This window comes from Paralichthys olivaceus, chromosome 21 (assembly GCF_024713975.1).
Source record: "Paralichthys olivaceus isolate ysfri-2021 chromosome 21, ASM2471397v2, whole genome shotgun sequence".
Lineage (NCBI taxonomy): Eukaryota > Metazoa > Chordata > Actinopteri > Pleuronectiformes > Paralichthyidae > Paralichthys > Paralichthys olivaceus.
Genome location: NC_091113.1, coordinates 12,473,089 through 12,494,914, shown reverse-complemented (window position 1 = coordinate 12,494,914; position 21,826 = coordinate 12,473,089). Strand labels below are relative to the sequence as shown.

Below are 21,826 nucleotides of genomic sequence, written 5' to 3'. Positions count from 1 at the left end.
GGTCAAGTATCATGGGGACCTCAATACCAAAGCTCCATCCACCCATCACTACTGCGTAGACTCTTCATTTCTGGGTAGTGGGAGGAAGTGGAAATGCATCGTCCATCTTTTAGAAACAGTGTATGGTTCCCACCTGCAGGGTTGAAGGTTGGCCACATTGCCAAATCAGCTTCATGACAAAGAGCACCTACGGATTATTGGCCCTTTAATGGATTAAGGAATTATCTCCTCTAACAGCAGGCACCAAGAGTAAAGCATGGAACTACTTAAACACCAGCCAGGTCAACTAAGACAATGATGTTGTGTCGATGTGACGTCAGATAACTTGAACCTGGTTCAACTGGTTCAAGTGCCCATGCAAACCCGGTCCACCACTCTAGACTTTCTCCCATTTGCATTTGAGTCTGTGTCTGTGTGTAGACTTCAGTCTTGACTCTGCCGTTAATTATGCTGCTGCTGCTACAATTGAATATGCATGTCACACCCGAGCAAGTGTCTGACCTGCATTTAACCAATGTCCTGAAAGAGGGTCACCAAGTTGGATATAACCCTGATCACTGTTTTGGTCTTACCAATCAATAGTTACACTGAAGTCTTTGGAGCAATGTGAGGGTATTTTGGGTATGTGAGGGTACTTTGTTTTTCTAGTATTTTATTTTGTGTATTTTTCAGTTCTATGTTGGCAATCTAAGCCTCTATCCCTCACTTTGAAAGAATGCCTTCCCCCATATATTTCCTGGCAGACAATTTTAGAGGTCAGCTTAATCCTCTGACTGCACAGCAAAGAAGACAGCTTTCTCAACTGCTTTATTCCATCTTTTTTTTTTTTTTTTTCAATTGTTTATCTTTTATTCATACAGACAATGTTTTGGAAATTGAAAAGGCTTTTCTCTCTGAGACGGGCCATCTCTCCTCTCAGAGAAATGTTTTTCAGCAGACAAGGACCCAGGTGGAGTGGTTTGACTTCTGAAGCCTGTGTAATGATGCTGCTCTAAAAGGGACAGGGTGTTATCACTGGGCCTGTGCTAAATTGTTTCTATGAAATCAGTTTTACTCCATAAGGTCCACTGGGACAACCCAGCGGAGCGAGACAATCCATTTACATGACATGAAAATTGTGTGTTGGTTCAGTCCACTTCAATTCACAGCTATACTTAAGAGCTGAAAGGAAGCCTGTCGTCGGCAATGACGACCAACCAGAGATCCTTTCTGCTCGATAGACATTAGAGAGGTTTGGAAAGGGAAATTGTAATATTTGAATAGTACTTGTAGCAAATGCTAGTTATTTGTTGTATTATATAAAATGAATAGTTTGAAATTCTGTTACTTTTGTCTTTGTTGAGTCATGATAAGATCAATATGCATCTCATGTCTATTTGGTTTGAAAGTCTATAAAGATGGACGACGTGACCGCTCCCCAAAAGAGAAGCCAAAGAGTCTTGATCACCCTTTGGTGGCTGACTGCAGTATAGGTCACAAGCGCTACCTCCTCCATGTTAGAAGATGGGACATGGACCATCATCAAATTATGCATCAAATACATTTTTCTCAAATACGGGTTCTGTCATCTGTCACACTGTTTGATCAAGCCTTTTATTGGTTTCAGTTACTTATCTGATGCTATGTAAAGGGATTGAAACATCATGAAGTACAGCTGAGACTGAAAATCATCTGCGTGTGTGTATTGGTGGGACCTCGATACCGTAGCTTCATCAGCCAATCGTAGCCGGATTAACACATAAGATCTTGTTTATTCAACCCAAACAAAATCAGAAGTGTCATAAGAACAATTCAGACTCAATCAATAAAGTAATAGTAAAAAGGAAAGTAATTTTATACCAGGGCCTTTTGATTTTATTTAAAGCTACAACTTTGGATGTATCATAAATATGTGATATACATATGGGAGAATCTCACTGCTGCTGCGTGGTGGCGTCATGTGGCGTCTGTGTGGGATGTGGATCATCAGAGACATGGCGACAGAACTCAGACGCACTGACACGTGTATACATATGCACACTCACACACTCCCACACACTATATTTGGGGGCATGATTAATCATGGCATCTTTGGGAGTTTTAGAGGAGGTTCAGAAAAAACATTTCCGTTTTAAGCAGATTTTCCTATTCTCCCAGTGGTTTGGTCATCAGCATTATTACAGGATTTCTTCTTGTTTATCACTTCTTTACTATTGAGGCCTTAGCATCTTCCTCCCACTTCCTTACGCCTCTGAGGTGACAAAGAAGTCGCAACCCTCTTGTGGATAGTGTAATAGATCCAACAACACAGCCTGCTGAATCATCAGGTGATCCCATCAAACATTTCCCCTGGCTCACACCGATGTTGCTTGTTTCCATTCGCAGGGACTGAATAATATCAGATGAGCTGTGTAACTCCCATAGGACGGAAAAATAATACTTGCGTGTCAGTGCTGAGGAACTACACTATAATACAAAAAACGCACACATTATACTTCCCTTGCTGATACCGTTACTGATATCTGATCTATGCGTAGCGACCAATGCCAATGCATTTAAAAAATAACTTGTATAGTTCATTTTGGCAGCTATATGCTACAAGCCCTCAATGGAAGTGATGATTGCTTTCATTGTTGTATGGCCTGGCTCATGTTAAACGATTGAATTCAGAGCAGATGTGCCAAAGATCCTTTTATAATGTACTTTGACATTCATAACTGGAAAAAAGACACATATAAAGGAACGCACAACAATTACTACATAAATCGCTGTTAAAGTGCAGACTTTAGTTTTAATTTGCACAGTGATTTGTATAAAACAGTGCAACAGCAACTTCTAAACCAAATAAATCTAGGAATGAATTACAATTCCTTTAAAAAAGTAATTTCACATGCAGCAACTGTTGTTGAAACTGTCTTACATATGGCACACATTGCAGTTTTACTTGTAGGACATTCCAGTGAAAAATATTGCCGAAACTTGCCAGTTATAATACAACAAAAGTGCTGTTTCAGAGCGGTAAAGACAAAGACATTTCTGGGAAAAGAAAATTGCATTTTTATCTCGGGGAAAAAATAATTTTCAAACTTTATGGGTGTAGTATCCGATCAGTTCATAGATTAATTCACCCGCCGATGCACAAGCCAGTATTTTCAGCACTATCAGAGGCCTTTCCTCTGCTGGAATTGGAACATCTCTAATTTTCAGCCTTTCTGTCCTCCTCCAGAAACAGCACCAAAGATGCACATGAGCCAGGTTTTCAGTCACCTATAGCACAAGGCAAGGTTATATGAAATGCTGTAATTATTAGACAAACACATGTAACGCAAATAGGTTCATGGAATGTGTGGTCGATAATGACATGGCTTCAGGCTAAATAACAGAAGGGTGGGCTTCACTTGCTGCTGGCGCTGGTTTTGATTGTCATGGAATTTAGCCTGGACACATACAGGCTTAAATCATCAGTTTCCATCTACGGGAGATTAATTATGTATTGGTCCAGCATGTGCATTCGCTGTCCTCACATAGCTCAGAAGATTAATATAAATTTAGGTCACATTTGTATTCTGTTGCTGTTTGATTATGCAGAGCGGTGGACTTGATGATTCTGAGCAATTTCATGGAAAGTGAAGTCGGAGTAGTATCAGTAGAGAAAGAGTTTTTCAGAGGGATCCTCCTTGTCTTTGTTTTGCAGAGTTCTGGGACAGCCCGATGTCTTTTTCATGCACAGGCTGCAATTTATCCGCTTTTGTCGCCAGTTTTCATTATTTTTTTGGCTGGGTGTCTCTGTGGAGACGAGACAGCCAGCAGCCAGACTCCCCTCCATAGGAACACATGCAGTTAGAAAATAGAGCAGCTCGTTTTCTCTGCCGAAAACATATATATATATATATAATTATATAATATGATATAATTACCTATACACATGCATGCACAGTTGATAATGTAAGCTCACATATATAATGCATAAGAATTCACCACATGCAGTCATAGCCTACAATGTAACAAGTTAATATAACTAGTGCTTCAGAATTCTTCCTTCTCATCAGTGAGTCCTCCTCTAACAGTTCTGCAATATACAACAAGTCACATTTTTATCATCTGTGCGCTGGAGGTTGTGTGCAGAGGTTTTTATAAACAGTCTCTGGTGCAGAATGATGTTAGAAAACTTTATGTTCATCCTACCTGGTTTATCTGGAATGAAGATTTTAGCTTTATTACTGCACTCACATTTGTGGCTTATAAATATGTTTGAATGATGTGGTAAACTGATGTTATTTTATCATATGTTGCATATCAGCTATTTCAGAGATCTATTACGCAAGAGGCACAGTCTTCAGACCCACCATTGTGCTTTTACTTTGAAGATAAATTGGGAATTGAGGAAGTGATTCTAGATAGGCCCCAACAACTCCTGTAAATGCCTGTGTCAGTCTGATATGGTGAAATAAAGATAATAACATAATCAAAGTTATCTGAGAGGACAGATATTATTGGTCACCAGTTGCAGACAACTGCTGGAGTTTGTCTGAGAACATAATGGACATGTTAAGCTCGGTCCGCAGACTGAAGGCACACTGCTCCACCCCCGCTGACTGCTGCAAAGTATGTTTGTTCATATTTTATTAATATTGAACTTACCATGTGTCCAAAACTGGCACTGCATGTGCTCAGACAATTTACAATCCACATTTGAAGCTGATTAGATAAATGGTTGTTGAGATATGTGTTCCACTTCCAGGCAGACAGACGTTTGTGGAATTAGTAGGTAAATATTTCAAATTAGTATAATGATTTGGATCTTTTCCTTCAAACCGAATCCTTGTTGTTCCTGGCCAAAAGCGATACCAACTTCTCAGAAAGTCAAAATCTTTCTCTACATAAACCGGATTAACAAACTCAGACTAATGCTACAGTCACACGCAGAAAATAACAACTCCTTTTGCAGCCTTCATTCAAAGTGGAGCTTGTTTGCCGTGCCATTTTAAGTGTGTAGTCAATTCAGTTGTAGTGACACTGCGTCTGTGCCGCAGGGCCGAGCCACACCAGCTCTGTTCTATTAACCATGTCGTTTGTAATTGAAAATAAATTGAAAATTGTGCCTTCCCTAATGAAAGTTCCCTGGGTTCTTCAAAATATTTTACAACTGGAAGGCTCAAGACTCAAGAGTATTCTTTCGTTCTATAGGCCTATTTATTTATTTATGTATGTATTTCTTTCTTTCTTTCTTTCTCTCTTCCTTTCTGTCTGTGTTTCCTTCCATTTGTCTGTTTCTTTCTTTCTTTCTTTCTGTCTGTCTTTCTTTCTTTGTCCATCTCTTTCCTTTCCTATCCAGAAAACATTTGTCCAGCTGGTCTGGTTTTGTGCGGTACTTAAATTTATGTGTACGATAAACCAATAGTAGTCATGATACTATGCTGATGCAGTGACTAAAAACAACATGTAAATATTTGGATCAAATACGAACCTGAGCTGCAGGTCCTTGTTTTAAAAATACACCAGTGGCTGTGAAGTGAGTTATTTAAAGCCTTAAACCTTCTGCTGGAGCAGACATCGACTCCCTGGTATTGATCACTAATCCTTGTGTATATACTGTGTTTTGCTCATTTTCTCCTGTGAGATGTTAATCATTGTGCCTGGTGCCCTTTTAGTTAAGAAAACATGACAGAAACAGGGTGAGACATGCTGTGAAATACATGGCATCTGAACTCTCACTTAATATTCTGACATTTTCTGGTTGTCTCACTCGGGGTCTGGCAGGAAAATCTCCAGAGTTCAGTGCGTGTCTGAAAGCAGCTTTGGTGTGAATTGCATGGGATCCTAAACAGCATGTCTCTTGTTTATGGGGATATCCGGATTTAGATCATTGACATAAGCAAACACAAACTAAATCAGTCAAAGACAAGTTAAAGCTTTTCTTTTCTCCCGTGAAATGCTGTGTTTTTTCTCCACTGTACCAAATTCAGCACTCTCATTTCTCTCTCCGTCTCAGGGGTGAAGGCAGTCTTCTCCGGCCATTACCACCGAAACGCTGGAGGTTGCCACGGTGGCCTGGACATGGTCGTGAGCTCGGCCATCGGCTGCCAGCTCGGCGATGACACCCATGGCATCAGGGTGGTGGTGGTGACCGCAGACGGTGTCATCCATCGCTACCACAGCCTGGAGCAGCTAACGGCAGGAGGCATGGACGAGGACCTCAGGAAGCTCCTTCAGGCCTGATGAAGTGATAACCGGAACAGTTTGGCTTTGTTTCTTTCTCAATTAATGGCTTAATATGGATCTTACAGATTTTAGGCCCTGTCCTTAGGGGCATACGACCGGGTTTTTGGAGATTAGGCCGTTGGTCAAGACATGTCAGCAGATTAGAACACGATATATATAAATGTTTATTTTGACCAATGGCCCAGTCTACAAAAAAATCTGTGTAAGTAAAAAACTAACTTGTGACCCAGCAGTAAATTTAAGCTCATGAAGACGAGACCACATGCCAGCAAAACATTTTACAGAATCTTTTGATTGGGTTGACGTTCCCTCTTTTGAATGTTTTCCTTGGATTGTCTCTCGGCAGAATGGATGTTACTATGTCTTCTCCCGCTGCCCTGACAGGGCCACACAAAGATCAGTGGAGGTGTTCTGAGACTGTTGGCTCTTCTGTGGAGAGGCTCTACCCTTCTGCACAGTCCACCTCTATCTGAAGTAGCATTGCGCCCTCTCACACCCTGTCTATCTGCCCGTGTGTCCTGCCGTCCGTCTTTGTTGCCAGTGTAACTTTTAATGTATCCAACCTGTTCCATATTTAAAGGAAGAGTCCACCCTCCAGTTAGATCAGGGGCCTCAATTATAAAACAGTGCGATTTATAATAAAGTGTAAGCTGGCACAAAAGCCGGAAAATGAAATAAAACCGTGGCTATGCACATCTGAAGGCAATGTTCCCTACCACTGGTCTTCTATGGTGAATCTCGGAATTAAGTGAGTGGTAACGTGTTGCTGCTTCGGTGAATGCAGAGAGTGAGAGTGAGTACGACAGAGAGGACAGAGCCAGAAATAAAAAAAGTATCCCGTTAGAGAGGCAAAAAAACATTTACTTCTCACTGTCAGAGTGTCGGGGAACTTGTTGTATTACCTTTATGCATTTTAACAATTCCATTCCAAATGGCAGGCATTATTAAATTCAGAGACAGCTCTATCCCCAATCTATAAAATTCAACAAGATTATTTTATTCCCAAAAGGGGCTTTAAGGCGCACAGTGAATATTATAAAGTGTTACCTGTCAGTTAAGAGTGGTGAGTACTTGTTTTGGGATGGTTCAGTTTTGTCGTTCTTTCTGATACTGGACTCTGTTCAGCACAAAGATCTGAGATCACAGCTCTATAGAATCTATATCAGCTGATGAGTCATCATTATGGGACAAGAAATCTTTATGGTCAGTAAACACTTCCTCTTAATCCTTCCATTCACGAATACTCAGTGCCAGTACATTCATCACGCAGCATTACGCACGAGTGTCAGCGTCGTATTTATGTTGAATCGGGCCGATTACTTCACACATCAGTGGGATCATATCCTCCTCTCTTATTTGGAAATGAAAGCTTAAAGGTGAACGCAGTTTTTTTAATAAGCAGTCTCCAGCTCGCTCTGTGCACAATGTTCACAGCAGTGATTTATCACACTGTATGAAAACTAAAGTCGTACTTGGTGATACAGGCAGTGTGTGCCAAGTGTTTGAAGATATTAAAAACTCCCCACCGCTTTTTTTTGTTTTTTACAAATGAAGGATTTTTTTAATATTATTAAATTTAATTAGTTTGTTTAAATAGATCCCAACTTTTGTGTGAGAAGTGGCATATGCACAAAATGGGGTCTGAAAGATGCGCACAAAATGGTTATAAGTGAGGCCCCAGAAGAGCTAGAGGAGGTGTGGACACAATCCAGCTCTTCAGTGTTGAACGATTTTACCTCAATAATCCTGAAATATCCAGCTCCAATCATATTTGGCTTTAACATGGGCACTGACTATTGGCATTGAAAAATAACATTGGTAAAACATGTTTAGGCAGACAGTTGTAAATGCTGAGTGTTTATGATGAGGCTCTGCATGGACAGCTGTGCAGTCAGGGAGCAGGATGGCCGCTGCATCGCCACAGGAAAGGAGAAACAGGAATTTTAATGAATGAGCTCGGATCGTACGTCCTCAGATGTTTAAACGCTTTATTTACTGCACATCGACACCGGTCCCCGATTAAAGACAGACAGAGAAAAGACACAACAGACCACAATGCAAAAACTAAATAAGATGCCTGTCTTTTATTTTTCAGTACCAATACCTGTTTCAATGCCAATGTTTTATTTGTAACTTCAGATTTTAAGGTCAATGCCAATATTTAGTGTCACTGTTCTAACCCTGTACGGTCAGTCTACTGCTGCTGCAGTGCTCTGCCTGGTTGGTCATCCTATGCAAGCTAGTCACACCATCACCGTGTGTGGTGTGTGTATTTTAATGTTTAGCTCGGTACATTGTTTGACTGAAAGATGTGGCGCTGACTCCTGACCTCTCATCCGAACTGTGAGCTGTTCGTCTGTAGCTTCTTACACAGCCCTGAGTTTAATGTCTAGCCTTGATAGTGCTGATGATACTCTTTGAATTTATGTTGACTAGAGATGTTATTCTTCAGCCATATAAATTAGCTTTAGTTTTTACTGATTTTGAAGTTACAATCCTTAAGATTTCACTCCTGGTTGAAGAAGAAATACACCTGATGCAATATTTAGAATTAAAAACGCTTCAAATGATCGTTGTTGATTTGTGCTAAAGCGACTGCCGGTTTTATCCTCCATGACAAACACATGACCTTTTCTCTGAGTGCATCACAATAAAAGCCACACCGTGTTTTGCCTGTTAATACCAAACACACAAACATAGGCCTGGTGTCCGGCTGATAAAATGGGATCTGTTGTGGAGAGCACAGTATCTCCTGACTATTTAGCCAGAGCTCAAACAGCTGAACTAGCTGCAGACTTATTTTGGAACTCCCAGTCCTGAAATTGTCTTAAAAATGTCTTCAACAAAATGACTTTTCTTAGTGCGTCCTAAATGACTACTCCATTACACTTTCCACACACACACACACACACACACACACACACACACACACACACTCTCTCTCTCTCACATTCGCCCTGACCGACTGGGAATGTAAGAGAGTTGTCATGGCAACCCTTTAGCAACACATCTGAGTGTCGGGGAGAAAGTGTGCGAGTCCTCGTGTGTGCACACGTCCGTCCGTGATATTGTGTGTACCGTAGGTGATTTTCCATCAGCGACGCAATCGCTGACCTCATTTCACACTGACAGATTCTGTCCATTTTCCAAAAAATTCAGCATGTGATGAAGGGAGGGGGGAGGGGGGAGGGCGTCTGAGAGGAATGGATAATGAGTGTGATGTGTGAAAGACGACTCAGTCCATCTCCTTCATTTCCTGTCTGAGAAGGAACCTTATGTCCTCATCTATTTTTATATCCTCACAGTAGCCGAGCTCAGTCACATTGTTTTTATCTCTGTGTGTGCATTTATTTTAATCCTCACACACTTGACCTTTTCCTATCTTGAATTGTAATGAATTACCATACTGAACCCCATGACTGTGACACATCTGGCTGTATTTTTATAATAAATATTGATTTTATCTAATGACTCTGTCGCTGTGTTTGTTTGTCCTCTTTAGCACTTTGAAAGAACATAACTTGCACTGTCAGGAGGCTTCTTGTGCATCAGCACTCAGAAAAAGAGTGAAGTCGCTGTGCGTGTTTTACATCTGATACTTACGTCAGGGGGGTGAGGTTAACTAATGCTCTTAGATGTGGAACTACAGTCCCCATAATGCCTTGGGGGATGCAAACAGGAGAAATACTCTGTCAGTGAGTTATATTGAGAGTTATAACTTGAGCCCTGTTACTTTTAAGCTATTTCGTTTATATTCTGACAAGACGGCAGAAATACAAGTCTGCAGATTTAGGTACAAATGAATGAAGTTTGTTCATATCAAAGTTAATAAGTAATAACTGATGACAACTCTGACATGTATCCATCAATTTGAAGTTCATTCTTTTTTAAACGTTAGTACCAGAATCAGTTTGTATAACAGAAAGCAAAAAACAGACTTTATGAAACCAGAGCGGCTGATGAGATGTGGCATTTTAATATGAAAATATCCCATCGTTCATTTTCAGCTGCAATTCAAACCTGCTGCATATCGTATTCATATTTTCTCCTCTCTGTCTGTGTGAAAGCAGAGATTAGCTGACTCCAGAGCAGCCTAGTGGGGAGTGAGCAGGTGGGGATTGATAGCTTGTGGACTCTGCAGTTGAGCAAAGGGCTGTTATTGACAGATTGAATGCTGATGTGACAGTGATTTATTCACAAACTCACACGTTTAGAGCTGTTCTGCTCTGAAACAGGTTTAAAGGTCCAGTGTGTAAGATATTTATTCAGCTGCAACCTGCAACTTCACCACCAGATGTGACTAAATTCTTCACACTGAACGTTTAAAGCGATAAATGGAAATTCACTCATTATCTACTCACCACTATGCAGTCCACAAAACACTTTTGGAGTTCCCGGGGTAAACAGTGTTGCAGCCAAATCCAATACAATTAGAGTAACTGGGGATTCCTTCTTAAAACGCACCTGTGGTGTTATCCAAAACCCCAACAATCAAATTCAACTTGAAACATGAGTTACACTGTTTTAAGCCGAAATGTCCTCTGATATCCAGAGGCACATTCAGGTGTGGATCACAGGGGACATTCAGGCTTAAACACAGTGTAACTCACAACGTTTAGAGTCAAATTTAATTGTTGGGGCTTTGGATAACACCACAGGTGCCTTTTAAATTCAAATTTGACAAGTGTTCCTTACTTTAATATATTGGATTCGTGGGTAAAGTGTTTTGTGGACTCAAACACCCCTCCATCGGCATAGTGGTGAGTAGATTTTCATTTTTGTGTTGAACTATCCCCAAATTCTTATCTTGGTGGCAGCTGTTGCAGCAGTTCTTCAAACTGAAACATCCTGAAGCAGCTGTGGAACCTGAACCAAGCAGCGAAACTCACCTAGTTCTCCCATCTTTGTAAGTATTGGGTGTTCCCAGGTAATCTGTCTTTTTTTTTTTTAATGAGCATCTGGTCATCATAGCTTGATGTTATTCTCTCTTTCCCGAGGCACAATTGGTTTTCTATGCTTCCCTGTTTTTGCTAAATCCTGTCCAGTTAATCTTAACAGTCAAGTGCCTCGAAATCTGCTTCCTTTATTCCTTAATTATTTGCCATTTCGTTTCCTTTCTCCTTTCTCTGTTGATGTGCACAGACCTTTAGTCCTGTATTATGTTGCTGCAGAATTGTGATGATTAGTGCCATTTCACTGAGAGACCATGACATCTCATTTTTCGTCAAATTATCAATATTAAAATAAAAAAGTGGTCACAAGATGGCAGCTTTCTGGACAGACATGAGGTGACCTTTGCTCCCTGTTCTCACTCCTGCAGGAGACTTATTCTACCATGGCAGATGAAAGCTACTTCCTGTTTATTGATCCAGAACGCTGTCACAGTGTCCTTCAGTGCTCCCAGACATAAAAGTACCGACACACACACTCTGAAACACACAAGCCTCTCTACAACACTTTCATTTGCTGCCAGGGTGTAAAATCCACAACACTGATGTTTTTCCTCGGCGTTTTTCCTCATACACGAGCGCACTTCAAGCACATGTGGGAGACGGGGGTCACAGATCGGCAGCTTTTAAACACACATGAGAGGCCTGTGTGCAGCTTGATGGCATGAAGGGGATGTTAGCATTTCAGAAATGAGCTGGTTAAAATCACCAGAGACACAAACAAGTACTTTTTTTTATGTTCGCTCGACTGTTTTGGCTCCTGGAGGACGAGGACTTGTGGTTACACTGTGGAGAAGCAGCAGCAGTCATCAGATATTCTCGGCTGGTTTCAGAGGAAGAGTTGGGGTAAAGCAACTAGTGCAAAAAGCAGAGGTGAACAGCACCCTTCAAAGTTTTCAAACTCACAATAATGACAGCGCAGGCACCTCCTGTTGTTGCAAAATCATTTCACAATTCTAATCTTCTGCAGTACAATGCCTGAGGACTAAAATCCACTTTTTGTTTGGTTCACTCAAATTACTTTATGCCAGTCTGGAAGGACTCACAGTAAATGGGAGATTTATGCCATAAACAATGACACCACTGAGAGCTTTATCAAAAAATTATACCCAAACTCAGAATTGCTTTCTAAACGGATTTGTGTAGTTATGGCATAATTCTGTGATATGATTATCAGCTTAAGTGGAAGGGTTTGCTTGAATTGAATGTCATTGTGGCCGCTCTGCTCCCAAGACGTTACAGTGTTTATTATGAAGCAGTAAATCTCAATACATAGTAACTTCAGTTAGAAAACCCTGGGGTAAGCTTTAATGAATTCAGGTGGAGACACTAGCTGCCATAAGTGCCGGTATGTAACTAACTATGACGGAGTATTAGGGCCAATTAATGATGGAAAAAATCGGAGATTTTGAGAATAAAGTCGTGATATTACGAGAACTAACTTATAAAGTGCACACCTTCACCAAGGCTGAACAGTCCCCTCATGAAACCACATTTAAAGTCACTGTCTGGATCGAGATCCATGAATTATTCTCTGAGAAATCAACAAAACTTGTTGGGTTTTTTTGTTGAAGTTTGATGGTAATCCGTCCAGTAGTTTCTGCATAATCCTACTAACTAACTAATGAAACAAATGCTGATGAAAACATTGGCGGAGGTAATAAAGTCACAGTTGTAGGTATGTATGTCCTTTTAGAGGGGAAATAGAAGATTTTAGATGATGTGTTAAAATGAGGAATGAGGAGCATCTTGTTCAATTTTACTTTAGTATTATAGTTAATAAATGAATAATCAAAACTTTGAAAAGATTGCTACTGCTGTAGAATATTGGTGAAAGCTGTTCTAAAATGCTTAGAGAATTTTAAACCTGTACACATTTTATGCCAACTGGGCAAACACTGTCTCCTGAGTGCATGATCGAACGTTTAACGATCAAGCTACTAAATGAACCTTAATGATAGACTGTTTATTCAATGTTTTTATCCGAGCTAGAAATTAACATAAAAGCAGAATCTATTTGTAAAATATCACCAGAGAAAGTTTCAAATCAGCCTAAATGACCAGATACTGTTAACGTCTATCACATGTAATGCAACAAATACAAAATGTATGTACAAGTACAATAACACACATATAGGCACATACAGTTCTCACACACACACATTGGGCCAGGCTCCAGTGCCACCACCCCTTCATTTCACCACACAGTCCACAGGTGTTGGGGGGGAAGCAAATGAAAGTTGGCGTATCCGATCATGGCCTGACGTCAGGGTGCCACCCCTCCTGGCTGCGGGCCCGCTGACATAGCAAGCCATCTGGGCAGCGGAGAGCCGGCGACAGGCCCATCCATCGCTGTGCCCTGTCCTCCGGGCTCGCAGCCAGCGAGACAGACTGGGAGAGCTGGCGGGGATCAGCGCTCCTCGCTCGCTCGCCAATCTGGAGCATGTTTTGATGATTCTAGCATTCAGTGAGGTCAGAAATACCCATGATTCACTGTATTTGATGCACTGGGATGGTTTCAGCCACGTTGATTGACTGGTCACAGATGTATCCCAACTGTTGCATTAATAATACAAATAATACGATATAAATATGTATTTTTTACTGTCTCGCCAGATTATAAAAAATGGTTGTAATATCACTATATGTTCTTTCACAAACCCGTAATCTGAAATCAATGCAGCATCGAAACCAATGAAAACCAATGGATTCATAAATTCAGAATCAGAATCTTTTGTCTCCTTCTTTCTCCAACATTTTATCTCCATCACACCCAACAATCACAGCAATAAATCTGTGAGGGAGACACTGCTAATGGGGGGACTGACGCAGCAGTGACTGCGAAAGACATGAAGGAGGGTTTAAATACCTTTCGGCTATAGGTTAATAATGGTTCACAGAGAATTTCGTGCACATAACTTAGTGAGTTCACTGGTTATAATTAGTAGGTGGAGACCGTGTGTGATGAGAAAATTAAAATGGTAATTGTTCCTGCCTGAACTAAGTCTCATCTTGCTCATTTGAATTCTGGAGGAACATTTTTTTTAGCTAAAATGTCACACTTGATCTAGTCCAGCACCATATTCAAGAAATGAAGCATCCATCCTCCTTGAGTGTCTTTGAGCAATATATTGAAAATGTCTCTGATATGTTAAGGATCAATTTCACCTGTGAAACATTTTTCACGTTGTGAGCAGCAAGATGTCAGTCGGTCCTCCACGTTGGTCCAACTGAAATATCTCATGAATACTAAGGTTTCCTGAAAGTGAAGCGCTTCTCCACTTTCTCCCACTATTCAGAAAAAAAGCAAAAAATATCCCACATGCTGCCATTCTGCCGCAGTGGTGAACGCTGAATGGAACCATTGAAGCAAGGTCCAATCAATACACAGGCTCAACCAATCATGAGATTTAAATCATCAAGTTTAATTAAAACCAAACGTACTTGCCTTTCCCTTCCATTAGCAGGGTCTCCCCTATAGATTTATTATTACCAGCAGCTGTGGGGCCTGTCAGATCAGATGAACGAAACTGAAAAACACACTGTTGTCATGTTTCCTTGAGTTTCTTGGATGAGGACATGTTTTAAATGTTGTAGATGATTCTAACAAATCATCCACTGTTATCAGTTTGGTCAGAAACACATGTATTGTAATTTAACTATTCTTCTTTTTTAGATCCTTATTATTTCTGGCTCACAGCTATGGGCTCTAATAATCAGAGGACTCACTCCACGGTTCTTCCAACACCTAACTTCACATCGACACCCGACATTTCCTGAACCATTTCCTAGAAGCTTGGAATCGAACACAGACCCTTCATACATCCTTAGACACCAATATTTCATGATATTTCATCCCAGATTTATTGAACATACTGCCACATGAATAGACTGCTACACTGTCAATTCACAGTGGCCTCACACAGGCAACTGTGCAATCATACAGCCAGTATGTGAACACTCGCAAGTTGGGAACATGAGTGTTCCTCCACTATCCAACCCATATGACGTGAGCACAACAACAGGAAGTGAGCCATATGTCTGTAACAGTCAGTGGTTAAATGAGTTCTCAGTGTGTTCCTCTGTATGTGCCCAGAGCACAGGAAGAGATACTGTTCAGTGTGCACCAACCACAACGTTTGGCAATGGGCGGAAGTCAATACTTGTGCAGCGTGTGTGTGTGTGTGTGTGTGTGTGTGTGTGTGTGTGTGTGTGTGTGTGTGTGTGTGAAAAAAAAAAATCCACTGTACCCAGTCACATTATTTTGCAGAAATCCTTTCCCATAATGCCTCACTCTGTTTTCAGAACAGACAAATTGGTGGATATACTTGAACATTTTTTTTTGTTCACTTAGTCACATACAGAACAGAAGGCTCTTTGTGACATTTACCCACAATGCTGTTCTTCACACCACCACCGACTGGACTCCCACTCTCTCAAAGTGAAGATGGAGGATTGTTTCTACAGTTTGTTTGGACGTAGAACACAACCAGCCACCTGCTGACTAAAAATGGCCAAACGCTTTAATTTACCTTCACACGGGAATCAAATGTGTAGTGGGGGAGCGGAGAGGCGAAACGAGACAGGGGTGGTTCATCAGGACGACAAGGAGCACCTGCGCCCAGCGAGCCTCACACTGCGCTGTGTGTTTCACTACATGTGTCAGTGGCAAATTGGCCAGAACAACAGTGTCCTATAAACTGCCGGCTGACTCTGAATTGTAAAACATCAACTATAATTGAGGCTGTGCGCAATTATTTTTTAACCCAATGCCAGAAATCAACACCTTTCACCAAGGTTAATGAATAAACCAAAAATATGTCATGGGAATGTTGTGCCAATATGCAGCCATTTTGCCTAATGTGTGTCCATCTGATGTGCAAACCGAGGATGTCAACATCATGTCAGTGTGTCAGTCATCTGTCATTCTGTCCTCCACATTGAAATATACAAGACGACACAAAACACATCTATGGATTGCTACAGACATTCATATTCTCCAGAGGATTTGATGGTGAAGTGACTTTTCCTCTCATGCCATCAAAAAGTTGTGTTTGTGGATTTTAGTGAAATGTATGTTGGATAAATTGCAATGAAATTTGCTACAGACATTTATATCATCCATTGGATTCATTTTATTAACTCTGGTGATCCCCTTTTCCCTCTAGTGCTATCGGCAAGTTAGTTCTTGAACTTTGTCCAGTGTTTTGGTTTACATCTGAATACTTACTACTACCATGACATTCCCATTGAAGTAGAATGAATTGGTAGATGTTAGCATGTTAACATCTAAACTAGGATGTTCAAGCATTTTCACTGGCTATTTATCAATTCACTTCCCTTATCACACTGGCTATTTCAAGTGCATAAGTGTGTTCACATTGATAAGTATTTCAGTATGCAATGCATAATAACTGAATGCTGACCACAAAATGTTTAGTCTGTAAAATGTTGGATACTTTTTACCCTCGACGGTTTCCAAAAGGAGGACCTCCACTGCAGCCAATTCAGGTGCCTCCTCTTTTGGAGGATGCAGTCTATGAAGGAGGGAAGGCTGAGCTGATATTAGACAGTCTGGTCTACGGAGGATTTCTGTGATGTGTGTCACCAGCCTGTCCCGCCCTTACTACTATCAATTAACAACAGAGCTGCTGTTGGACATGACGAGAAAGCTTTAATGGCCCTTGGTTTTTAACATGAGGACGTCTCCTCATTATCTCACCATTATATCTTTAAAAACCAGTTCCATCACTGAAGTGTCATGAATCCTTGGATTGGTTGGCCCTTGAAGGATCCACCCAATGCAGCCTCTGAAGGATGCAGCCCCTGGGACACAGGTAGCACACTGAGTACTGACTAAAGTATCCAAATTCAGACACAGCAATTGTAATCATGTTAGCATGCTGAAGTAGCATTAACATGGTTGTTTTACTCTTAATAATACCCCATATAACAATTTACCACAAGCTTGTTTTTCAGGAAATTACTTTGCCTGCATCCACAGAAAAGGTTTTATTGTGCGTTGTTGGTTTTGGAGTCTATCCAAATCTTTATTTATACTATGAAATGTAATCTGATATTTTTAGTTTGCCAATCATTCTGTTCCTGATGTGTGTGAAATAGCATTGAAGCTGCAACACAGTAATTATCTATAATCCCACAGCATGTTCTGTGGCTCCTGTTTGAACCAATAGGCATGATGGATTTATTACACAACACAAGTAAACAACAACACAAATTCAAAGGAAAACCGAGCCAGATACCGCAATGTCCCCCTTTCAGTACTTCCCTTCTATAAAGCCAAAAACATCCTACACGGATTGCACCCATAGTCCCAGAAGATGGGTCGCATCATTAACCAGAGATATCGTCCTATTGATTTATTTGTTTTTTCATCTTTTTTCATCAACATGCTGCCACAGCAAGACCTGGGTGTATTGCCGACTTGAAATGGGGTTGTGCTCCATGAGAAAAGTCCATTTGAACATCCCCCTCTCGTGGTATTCAAAACCTCAGAATTGCCTAAAAGCACTGAACTTATTTTGTTTGTATAGTTTTTCTTCATAGTTTTCTAATACATCTCAAGAAAGTAATGATATTTCGCTTTATTGTTAGGCCTGTCTGTAATGCCTCAGCTTGCTTAGCCTCTGTGGTTAGACGCTGCGGACAGTAATGTCAATATTAGCGTCCATGTTGCTTTTGCTTAATAGTTGCCTGAACAACAAGCGCACTGGGCTTCGTTGTGTGCACATTGTAACCACCAGCTCACGAGTTCCACTTGAAGGCAGCATACTTCACATAATGGTAGTTGGAATATGCCTGCTGAGTTTAGAAGTTCAGAGTTCCTGCAGGCCATCACCAACCAACTCCTGTGAGCCAGCAGAATAATTGGTAGTGTGACATAGCGGCCAGTTCCCACTGTCAACGCGACTGTTTCCCCTCACGGCTGCATCGCTTCAATAAGGCCCCCGAGGAGCAGCGGAGTGTAACAGCTGCATATATGGTGCATGAACATGGCTCCAAACCGCCTGCTATCCCCTGAGAGTAGACAGCACACACACATAAACACACACAAACACACACACACTTATTTTATCTCTCAACACACTCAAACATTACCACAATTAATTGTGCAACCGTAATAATGCGCACACACTCTCAGAAGCACACATGCACAGGTGAAGATGACATACTTTATATTAACTATATATACACACTAAGATGCTGGCTAACATGGTACATTTCCTTCATATTCACACACACACACACACACACACACATACAGAGTGTGAAGTTAGGTAGATATTCTGACTGTCAGTCAGCGCTCCCCTTAGCTTGCTTTAGCACATGACAGCCCATCTGCATGCCATTACTGTGGGTTTCAACACTAATGGAGCCTTTTCACCAAGCAATAAACTGTGGGGGAACATTAGCACCCAAGATGCAGGTTAACAACATATTAAACTGAAGGGTGCCGACACGCTGCGCATCGCTGAAAGTGCCTCTGGGGCACGGCAGAGCGAGACGAGGCAACAATCACTCTAAACATTAATATTCTTCTGTTTCGCAGGGAAGGATGAAAAGAGGAGGAGGAAGAAAGCCCAGACTTAATGTAAGAAAGCATTCATCCCTTATATTGGAGCAGAACCTCAATCAACAGGAACATGTAGAAAACATACGGGGGACGGGACATACCTAGGTGATTATACATACACTCACACATATGGAATTACCCAATACCAAGAAGTACATGTTACTCTCTCTATCCATATGCAAGAATAGTGTACAGATATACAATCAAGTATACACACTAACACACTCACATACATGTATTTGAATGAAACACCTTGGGTTTTGAAATTAATAGGGCTGGCCCTGATTTTTGAACAACATTCAAAAACGTATTATTATTCTGAACTGATGAATTCACCCACCTCATGTAGCGACTGTTATTCTATGAATGCATTTATCTTGGGGTTGGCCCCAGCTGAAATCTGATCAAAGTGCCCCTGTAATATAAACTAGTCACTAACTATCAATACCAACAATACTAACAATTAATGTGTAATATATTTTGAAGTACACAATGTTCAAAAATGCACCTGACTGAATCTGGAGCCGTGCATGGAAGACGGGCATATACTTGGCTCCTCTGTGTAAATTCTGTCCCCTTTATGGCCCCTGTTTTAAAAAAATCCTAGATCCACTACTGATTTAAGGAGGGTTTAAAGAATATGTGCATTGTTGTGCCCCTTTCCAATGATTGTCTGCTTCGGGCTTTTCACCTCACATCTGGCCATGATCGTTCTGATCAGTTGCAAACCCCTCAGAGTTGGTTGTGCAAAGAATTGTATGAACGGGTTTGTTTTGAGCAAACTGACACGGAAAGTATTTTTTCAGTGGCTCTTGAAAGCCATTACTTTGATTAGTTTTAGCCTTTGTTGAGTTGTAGCCACTTTGGCAGATTACCACAGTGCTATCTTTGTAGCACCTTGAGTTGTGGACTTTTATTTTTAGCACAAGAATTCAGTTACAAAGGTCATCAACGTCGATCATTTATGTGATGGATGAACAAAGAAAATTGTTTACCAACTTAAAATATATAACAATTGGTGACACACACCAAGTTTGTACACACACATGTAATTCCAACAAAATGCAGAGACACGTGTTCCTTTACATGCAATCACGTGTACCTGCAGCAGAGTCCAAAGACTGTAAACACCTGCAGGTGGAGGATTCATTTACAGTGATGCCTCCTAACTGCCCTTTATGCTTGCGATTGCATGGCTTTAACATGTTGACATTCAAATTTAATCCACGCTTGTAATTATCCACCCCAAGCAAGAAATAGAAGCAGAGCGATTAAAACAGGAAAATCCAATCAAACATGCTTCTTATGACAGTGAACATCCACTGATGAGGTGGAGGCTCCACATATAAGATAATATGCAGTAACAATTACCCTCTCACACACGTCCATACACATGTGCTGTTACACAGGCCCATTCTGGCACAACCAAACACACACATACACCACCACAACAATGCTAATTAATCCAGATATCTTTTCCCACACAGGATATTCTTGGCTTTCATCCCCTCCTCAATTAGACTGAACTTCCTACTGTTGTGTTAGTGTTTGGATTAGGAGGAATTATGGAGGAATGCTAATGTTTGAAATCCTCCTTTGCCTTTGGGTGCATCAGCTGTTTGACAGCTATCTGGCAGTGTGTAACTGTTGGTGTATGCGTGTACAGGAAGTAGTGTTTATGCAGCACAACTTTCACTATGTGGCTGCTACATCGTCTTCATGCAGGCCTTGCATCACCCCCCCCGCCTGCCCTTCTTCTTGTACTCCTGAACAGAGATAGGTCAAAATGAGAGCAAACGATTCTTCAGATGTTTCCTGTGTGAACTTTGATCCAGTCTCCATTGGGACTCAAACATCATAGCTCTAAACCTGAGTCTAGATAATCACATAAAATACTACGTACGTCACTTTTCTCTCTTAGCTTGTTAGCCTAGCTGACCTGAATTCAAATCAGCCATATACTACTCCCCAGTGTTAATTAGCAAACCTTCTGATCTTCCAATGTGATGATATGATTGTTAATAAAAGGTAATTCAAGAATAAAGTTATTACTTTCAGTGCATTGTTACTCCAATCCTGTAGTTGACTCTTTATGGCTCTCACTGTTGACTCACATATGTATATATAGAGACAACATTAATTGTGAGCTATACGCCCAAACAGGTCTTTTCAGTAATTCTGGCTAGTTAGACTTGTAAATTCTGTGAAGTCACGAGACAACTTTTGGTGATAAGAGCAGACGCTGGTGTCAATGTGTGTGTGCTGTGAAAAAAAAAAAGAACTTGTGATCTCCACAGCAGAATAAATCCGCTATTCACATATATATGTGTGCATATATACACAACTTTTTGGGGGGTTTATGATGTACAAGGTCCTAAAGAGGTGAGAAAAACGAACGCGTACGCAGACTCACACAGAGGTTTGCCACTCCAGGACACCACTGGTAGAGATTAAATCAGCCTTTGAGCAGCCTTGATCTCTGCCTCTCTTGTTTGGTTCTCTCTTGTTCCTCCTCGCTCCTCTATCTGTGGTCCAGGAAGTGCAGCATCATGGATTCGAGGTGTTGCCGCTCGATAACGGGCCTCGGCTCTGTCAGGATTTAGAGTTTATTGGTTTATAGACAAAGAAAACCGTGTGTCCGCAACATCAAATGGAACGCCTCGATGAAACAGACTATGATGGTGAAAAAAACATCTGCAGTTCTCCCATGATTGGCCATGAGAGTGAGTGAGATATGCAAATGTCTGCTGAAAACTCTGCATGTGAGTCCCTCTGCAGTGTGGCTATTTCTCTGTTTGTAGATGATTCTGAATCACACAAACACACAAGCCCTGCTTCAATATCTTTCTCTCATATTCTCACTTAACAAGCCTCATATGTTTCCTTAATTCTCTCTCTCTCACACACACACACACGCGCACACACACACCTCTTTAATGCATCACTGACATCCACTCCAGCCTGCAACATGTCTCCCCTGTCACCTACTGACACCATCCTCCAAACCTCCAGTCTGTCAGCCGCCTTGAATTATTCATCTAATATGCCCATTTGCCAAAGCCAGCCGTTGTATTAGTTTGCC

At 41.1% G+C, this 21,826-nt stretch overlaps 1 protein-coding gene across 1 annotated transcript in view; it reads left to right on the top strand.

Moving 5' to 3' along the window:
* Positions 1 to 9,669, top strand: part of cpped1 (calcineurin-like phosphoesterase domain containing 1) — a 34,543-nt gene extending 24,874 nt beyond the window's left edge. Inside the window, exon 6 of the mRNA XM_020083379.2 lies at positions 5,972 to 9,669. Within this exon, the coding sequence (XP_019938938.2) occupies positions 5,972 to 6,198 (227 nt within the window). The 3' untranslated portion in view covers positions 6,199 to 9,669. The remainder of the gene's footprint in view (positions 1 to 5,971) is intronic.
* Positions 9,670 to 21,826: the final 12,157 nt, after the last annotated feature.